Source organism: Solanum dulcamara, chromosome 5 (assembly GCF_947179165.1).
Source record: "Solanum dulcamara chromosome 5, daSolDulc1.2, whole genome shotgun sequence".
In the NCBI taxonomy this organism is placed as follows: domain Eukaryota; kingdom Viridiplantae; phylum Streptophyta; class Magnoliopsida; order Solanales; family Solanaceae; genus Solanum; species Solanum dulcamara.
In genome coordinates, this window is record NC_077241.1 from 54,678,504 (window position 1) to 54,686,968 (window position 8,465).

Below are 8,465 nucleotides of genomic sequence, written 5' to 3' on the forward strand. Positions count from 1 at the left end.
TTTTATTGATTTTTGATTTATCAATTTTTGGTCCTTAACGGTTCAATTTTTAATTTAACCAATAAGAAAATACTCATAAAATATTGTATGACTTCTCCAAAAATTGGCGCGACAAGACAATAATGTAACTATGCGGAATACTCATAAAATATAAAAATTAGTAATTAACATGAAAAGAATTATACAAGTGCAACACAAATAAAAGAATTAAAGGCTAAAAGGCAAAGATAGTAACTATTAACTAATAAGGTATGGACATTAATGTTTAATAATATGTAAGGCCATACGGGTAAAGTAGTAAATTACTATTGTCTTAATGGCTTATCGATTTACCCAATAACCAGATATTGAAAAATCATATCGAACTAATAAATGATAATTTTGTTATAAAATAATTAGAAATCTACTAACGCAATAATTCAATAACAATAACCCAATAATATATTTTTCGATTCGGTTTATTGATTAATTTGATTTTGTACACCCCTATTCACAAGATGGTAAATAATTCAATCTCTTCAATTAACATGGGATTACCAACATGAATTGTGTTGAAATAGTTGAAAATCCTCCGCCTTTAGTCGAAGGTACTGATTTGAATCCAAAAAAATAAAATAAAAAATCTTGTAGAGACATCCTGCAAGGCTGCAATTGTGAATTTGTACTCCAATTCGAACATCAAATACATCAAATGAGGAAAACAAAAATTCTAACGTAGGATCAGGGCTGCTGTATCGAAGAAAAAGAAAACCCCTTTTATCAACTTATAAGTACAATAAATCTCATATTCTAGTTTTCTTTTAGGAGATTACACTGATGGATGCGTAAACTTGGGGTGTGGTTGCCGCAGGAACACATTTTTTCACAAAACGTTTTTAATTTATTTTATGTTTGTTTGATCAAAATATTTATTTCAATAAAACAGATCTCTTGAAATAATGAAAATGAATTTTCTGGTGAAATAGAAAAAAACAGGTTTCATATGTGATAATTGTGTTTGGTATGAAGAAAAATATTTTCTTGAAAAATAAGTGGATTTAATTACTTACTTATTTTCTAGTGTTTGGTAGATAAGCAATAAAATATTATCTCAAAATCATTGATATGTTATCTAGCAAAATATTATAAATGCGGGATGGGATGGGCATGGATGTTTCAGGTGGCGGAGGTTGGGATGGTCAAGGGTGGGGGTTGGTTGGAATCAGGATTGGGTGGGTGGAAGGACTTGCAATGTCACTTATGCGACTTATTTTTTCTACTTTCATTATGAAAGTTATTTTTCTCATTTTTAAGAAATATATTTTATTAGAAAAAATATCTTCCAAACATCTTGATGAACCAAATATAAAAAAATTAAAAAATATTTTTTCCCGTAACAAACACATATGTTGATTGTCTTCCCATCTCCCCCTGCACCCCTTACTGCACCTCTCATCCCCCAGTATCTCATCCCCCAGTACCTCTATCTAGGGGCGGATCTACGTGGTATCAAGGGGTTCATCCGAACCCCCTTATTTAAAAAATTACATTATATATATAAGATAATTTTTTTAATTTATGAGTATATATTTAACATTGAATCCCCTGAACATAAGCCAAGGGACTAGCTCAGTGGCAAAGGGGTTCAATATTTTGCCTTAGCTTGTCTCAGCTCGCGGATTTAAATCCGAATAAGCACATTTTTTTTCTTCTGGTTTTAAGTAATAAAATGCTGAACCCCCTTTATAAAATTTCTGATTCTGCCACTGCCTCTATCCATCACTTCCACCCATAATGCTTATTTTGATTAAATTATATATAATTTTTTTAAAAAATTATTTATCAAATATAAAAAAAATGCTTAATTTTGATATTTTCCTTGTTGACAAACCCATATGTAATTCAATGGGGAAAGCCGATAAAGGATTAATAGAACATTAGTGTGAGAGATGGAGTTGGAATCAGTTACTTTCACTTGGTCTAACACTATTTGAGATTATACATGACGTATGTCTATGTTGTTTGGCCTTTAAAAAGGAGGTAAACCTACAATTAAATCGTACTATAATATCAATTTCTTCCTTCAATTAAGAGAAAACTACCGTTTCATCAAGACTAATAATAGTAGTGGTATTGGGTTAACAACCATCCAAACCCTTCTGGTTGAGTGGAGAATATTCACATAAACTTACAATCTTATTCAGGAAGTCATTTTCTCATGTTTAAATTATTTAATATTTTTTATTAAAAGAAAATCACTTTATTCACTAATGGACGAAATAAAGGAAGTTGTTAATTTAACTTTATCTTACTAGCTCCAAGTTACACTTTAGACATTATTACTATGCTTAGTATTCACAGAAAAATCAACAGACTCCCTTTGATCGATTTTGTTAATTAATGAAGCAGAATTTTTTTCTGAAAACAAAAGTAAAGAAGCTGATTGTATTGTTGTAATAGCCAAAAGGTCCATTTTGATAAGGGAATTGTTTGTAATAAATTTAAGGTAATAAAAAATAAAAAGTACATATATTTATTGATAAAATGATGTGAGCACAAATCCATTTGTTTCTTTAAATCTTCTATTTGAGTTTTCTTCGTAATTTGAGCACAATGTATTTCTCGAATATAGAATAATTTGGACCCGCTTAAAAAGTATTTGATCATTATGGATTGTTTGAGTGGCTTAAAAGCTGGTTAAACCTACTTTTAAGCTTTTTTTTAAAACTTAATTTGATGTTTGCTTAATATTTTCAATGCTTTTAGTGATATTTTTAAGCCAGAATAAACTACAAATTCTAAGTTGGTCGCCCTCAACTTATTATTACTTTTTTACTTAACTTTTCTTATAAAAAAAAGTGTCTCACCATTTTTTTTACCAAACACATCAACTGTTCATTTTCAGCTCCAACAAATCAGCTCCAACGCTTAGAAAATTGCTTTTAAGCTCTTATTACTTAAAAAGAACTTAAATTTAGCTAATTCAAATGGACTTGTAGTCTCAGTGTCGATAAGAATTCACTTATTTCAAGTGTTTTAAATCAAAATAATTTGTAAGTATGTATGTATATATATATATATATATAATAGCCGTACACATCTTTCTTTCAAGTTTCACTGTAGAGCCCGTTTGGATGGGCTTTAAATTGGTCAAACCAATTTATAAGTCTTTTTTTAGCTTTTGGACGTGTTTGTCTAATGCTAACTTTAAGCCATAAAATTTTTAAAGTCAGTCAAAAATGAAAAGTTAGGATTTCTAACTTTTTTTTAAAATGCTTAAAGCCATTTTATTTGACCATGAAAATTACTATTATATCTCTTATATTTTAACTAAATTCTCAAACTATTCTTTTTATTCTTTTAACTTTAAAATTCAAACACTTATTTTCAACATAAGCATTTTTATCCAAACACTTAACTGTTTATTTATAAAAATAATTTTCAGCACTTCAAAAATTCTAAAAACAATTTATACATAAAAGTTATTTTTTTTAAGACCATTCAAACTGGCTCATTGAGATAATGTGTAAAATTATAAAATCATCTATATTTCTGTTATTTGCAGTAATGTCTTGTCAAGTCCTTTGAATTTTCCTTGTTTGTTCATCAGACCGATTATTCAAGACACATGCATGCGTGGTTCATGAGTTGACAAAACCTGAACAGTGTCTCGTACAATATTCGATGACACGTTCACTTATTACAATTTAATTTGGTTGTTTTATTATTTGTTTTTAAGTTCAATTTAAGAAAAAGTATATTATTATTATTTTTTTTTGGGGGGGGGGAGGGGGTGCAATATTCAAATTTTGAATTTTTATATGACATGTTAAAATATAAAATTGAAGGATATTTTAATATATTTTATCTATTTTTAATTTAAAATTATAAAATCTATTTATTTTTCTAATTTTTTAAAAGAAAAAAGATTTAAATATGCTAACCAATTTTGAAAAAAAATCATTTATATCATCCGTTAAAAGTTTGGCTCATCTATGCCATTGCCGTTTGAAAAAAAGGCTTATATATATTATTATTTTTCAACTCCGATTTTGTAAAACCACTAAAACAACGTTTAACACTTTTCAATTAGAGTTTTGAATCAAATGTACTCTTTTTGCTCCTTCTTCTTCAAAAATACTAACAAAACAAGAATACCAAGAACTCAATTTTTTTAACTTCTTCAATTCTTCAAGAAATCACCTCAAATTTCAAGAGTAGCATCCCTCTGAGCTAGATAACAAAATTCAATATATTTTAAGCTCGAATTCAACCTAATTCAATAACACACACTTCAAATTTCTTTAAAGTTTCAAAACTTTAACCTCCTTTAATGGTAGAATTTTCTACACAACTCTAAATCACTTAAAATTTTGAGGATAGATTCAAAAAAAAAAAACTAAGGAACAAGGGCCTAGTGTAAAAACAACAACAAAAACATGAATCAAAGCAGATTTTTGAAATTTTGAGACGGATTTCTCCTTTTTGGAATTTTTTTCCATAGTATTTTTTGAGTGTATGTTCAAAATTTCAAGTGATGTAGAGTTGTGGATTTAAAATTATACCATCGAAGGATGTTGATGTTTTGAAAGTTTGAAGAAATTTTAAGTTTGTCTTATTGAGTTAGGTTGAATTCGAGCTCAAAAGTTATTGGTTTTTGATATCTAGCTCGGAGGGATGCTACTATTAAAATTTGAGGTAATTTTTTGAAAAATTGAAGAAGTTGAAAATTTGAAGATTTTTGTGTTCTTGGTGTTTTCAAAGAAGAGGCAAAAAAATTACATTTGATCCAAAAAGCCAATTGAAAAGTGTTAAAAATTATTTTGATAGTTATACAAAATTAAAGTTAAAAGATAATAGCATAAATGAGCTATTTTTCAAACAATAATAATATAAATAAATTAAATTTTTAACAAATAACACACATAAACATTTTTTTTAAAATTAAATAACATATTTAAACTTTTTCCCTTTTTAAAATTATATGTGACATCAAACAAATAAATTAAAACATCTTCCGATAAATATCACATTTGTCAGAATCTTCCACTAAAGAAAGATATACACCCATGAATCTACCTTAAAAAAGGGAAGAGAACTACTCCGCTCCCACGTGAAAATTGGAAGAAAACAAAAGAAAAAAGAACACATAAGGAAAGGAAGTCTTTTCATAAATAAATGATGAAATAGTTAATAAGTCCTGTAAATATACCATCGTTTAGATACCACAAATTTGAGATATTTTATTATTTTCCTTAATTCTATGCATTTGGACCGTACGCCAATAAATAAATTGTTCCACATATCATTGATTGCTTTGAAAGTTTTTATTTATTCGATTTTATATTTTTTTGGTCATGAGTTCGAATGAGATATTGTAGTTTATCTAGTGCTGTTCTGTGTTTGTAATATTCTCAATTTTTGAAAAAGTTTTGATATTCAATTTTTATTATTTCCTTCTTAGTATACCGTATTCGATTGGATTCCTAACACCTTCTAAAGCTGAAAAAGTTTACTAATAATATTATTGATCCTATTATAATTTTTGGTGCTTTATTTATAAGACTTCACATCTGTAAACAACTACATATAATACATAATGTGTGATCATGAAAAAAAAAACTCTATTTTCAATGTGGATTTCCGGGCAGTTTCTGCACAAGTATTTCGGCAGTTTCCGGGGAGTGAACAGTGTTTCTGGTGAGTGAACAGGTTTTATTTACTTGGAGTTGGTACCTCCAATAGCCCATTTCCTATATTTTAGCCTTATAAATTTTGTTTGCTCCGCCTAATTAATTGCATATCTCACTGCTATTAGACGATTGCTAACATGTGCTTTACTATTGATCCTTCGTTTATCTTAGATTATCCTTTCACTAGCATATATTTGTTGTTCTGGCTTTAGTGAGCGATGGTAGACTAGGGTCATGTTCTCAGTTGGGATCGAGGGACAGGGTTGGGGGGGCTGAGAGAGCTTCTAGATTGAGAGTAGGGTCTTGAAATATTGGAACTTTATCGGGAAAGTCCATAGAGTTAGTTAAAATTCTTAAGAAGAGGAAGATTAATATAGCTTGCGTCCAAGAAACTAAATGGGTAGAACCTAAAGCTAAGGAGGTAGACGGGTACAAACTTTGGCTCTCGGACAAGTCGAGGTATAGAAATGGGGTAGGGATCTTAGTAGATAGCAAACTCAGGGATCAGGTGGTAGAGGTTAGGAGGATCAATGATAGGATGATGACGATTAAGTTAGTCGTTGGAGGGCTCACATTGAACATTATTAGTATCTACTCGCCACAAGTGGGGTTGGACGAAGAGATAAAAAGGCATTTTTGGGAGGATTTGAATGAAGTGGTGGCCAGTATACCGCCTACTGAGAAGCTATTCATAGGAGGAGATTTTAATAGGCACATTGGGTCTGTTTTGATAGGCTATGATGAGGTGCATGGAGGATTTGGCTTCGAGTGCAGGAATAGTGGAGGAGTCTCACTCCTGAATTTCGCAAAAGCTTTTGAATTAATGGTGGCCAACTCCAGTTTTCCGAAGAAGGAGGAGTACTTGGTAACCTTCCGTAGCTCGAGGACAGTGACGCAAATAGACTTTTTGCTCCTTGGAAAAGATGATAAAAGCCTCTGTAAGGACTGCAAGGTCATACCAACTGAGAATCTTACGACCCAACATAAGCTATTGGTCATGAATTTGGAGATAAGAAGGAAGAAGAAGAAGAGGCTCATAGATGACCGCCCGAGGATTAGGTGGGGTCGTTTGACTCTGTCTAGTGCCCTAGAGATTGGGGAGAAGCTAACGGTTATGGAGTCGTGGGAAAGTAGGGGGGATGCAAGTAGTATATGGGATAGGACAGCCAACTGCATTAGGAAAGCAGCTAGAGAGGTACTAGGGGTCTCACGAGGCCGCCGTGATGGGCACTGAGGGGATTGGTGGTAGAATAGAGAAGTCTAGGGAAAGGTAAAAGCAAAGAAGCAGGCATATGTGAAGTTGGTAGATATCAAGGATGATGAAGAGAAGCGGACGAACAGGGAAAAGTATAAGATGGTGAGTAAGGAAGAGAAAATGGCAATTTCAGCGACTAAAACGGCAGCCTTTGAACGCCTTTATGCTGAACTAGAGGTGAGAGGTGGGGATAAAAAGTTATTTAAGCTCGCCAAGGAGCGAGAGAGGAAGACACGCGACTTGGATCAAGTGAAGTACATCAAGGACGAGGATGGCCAAATGCTGGTACAGAAATCCCGCATCAAACAGAGATGACAGTCATACTTTCACAAACTATTGAACGAAGGAGGGAACAGAGACTTTGTGTTGGGAGACTTGGAGCACTTGGACAGGCATCACGAATTTAGGTATTGTAGGAGGATAATGGTGGAGGAGGTTAAGGGAGTTGTTCTTAGGATGTGCAGGGGAAGAGCAACCCGGCCTAACGAGATCCCTAGAGAATTTTGGAAAAATGCAGGTAGGATAGGATTGGAGTGGTTGAATGCGTTGTTTAATATCATTTTCAAGACATTGAAGATGCTGAAAGAATGGAGGTGGAGTACAATGATTCCCGTGTACAAAAATAAGGGAGACATTCAAAACTACAACAACTACAGAGGTATCAAGCTGCTAAGCCACATTATGAGAGTGTGGGAAAGAGTGATGGAAATGAGGGTAAGGAGAAGTGTGTTTATTTCAGAGAACCAGTTTGGATTCATGCCGGGGTGCTCGACTACAGAAGCCATTCATATTGTAAGGAGATTGGTGGAGCAGTATAGGGAGCGGAAAAGGGACTCACATGATATTCATCTACCTAGAAAAGGCCTACGACAAAGTGCCAAGAGAAGTCCTATGGAGATGCTTAGAGGAGAGAGGTGTACCTGTGGCATACATTAGAGCGATTAAAGACATGTATGATGGAGCAAATACCAAGGTAAGTACGGTAGGAGGAGACTCGGAGCACTTTTCTGTTACGATGGGGTTGCACCAAGGATCATCTCTTAGCCCATTTCTATTCGCCCTGGTGATGGATCAATTAACGAGACAAATACAAGGTGAGGTGTCTTGGTATATGTTATTCGCAGATGATATAGTACTGATTGACGAGACTCGCAACGGAGTTAATGATAAGCTAGAGGGCTGGAGACAGACATTGGAGTCTAAAGGATTTAAATTGAGTAGGACTAAGACAAAATACTTAGAGTGCAGGTTCAGTGGCTTGCCACGTGAGGCAGACGGGGAAGTGAGGCTTGGTACCCAGGCCATTCAAAAGAAAAGAAGCTTCAAGTATCTTGGGTCTATTATACAGAAAGATGGGGATATCGATGACGATGTTTCTCATAGTATTGGTGCAGGGCGGTTGAAATGGAGACTCACCTCCGGAGTGCTGTGTGACAAGAAAGTGCCACCAAAACTCAAAGTCAAGTTTTATAAAGTGGTGGTTAGACTGACTTTATTATACAGGACGGAGTGTTGGCCAATCAAGAAACTTTATATTC

At 33.2% G+C, this 8,465-nt stretch overlaps 1 protein-coding gene across 1 annotated transcript; it reads left to right on the forward strand.

Moving 5' to 3' along the window:
- Positions 1 to 6,213: 6,213 nt before the first annotated feature.
- Positions 6,214 to 6,906, forward strand: LOC129890612 (uncharacterized). Its single transcript, XM_055966132.1, has one exon. It carries the CDS (start codon positions 6,214 to 6,216, stop codon positions 6,904 to 6,906), a length of 693 nt encoding a protein of 230 aa, XP_055822107.1.
- The last annotated feature ends 1,559 nt before the right edge of the window (positions 6,907 to 8,465 follow it).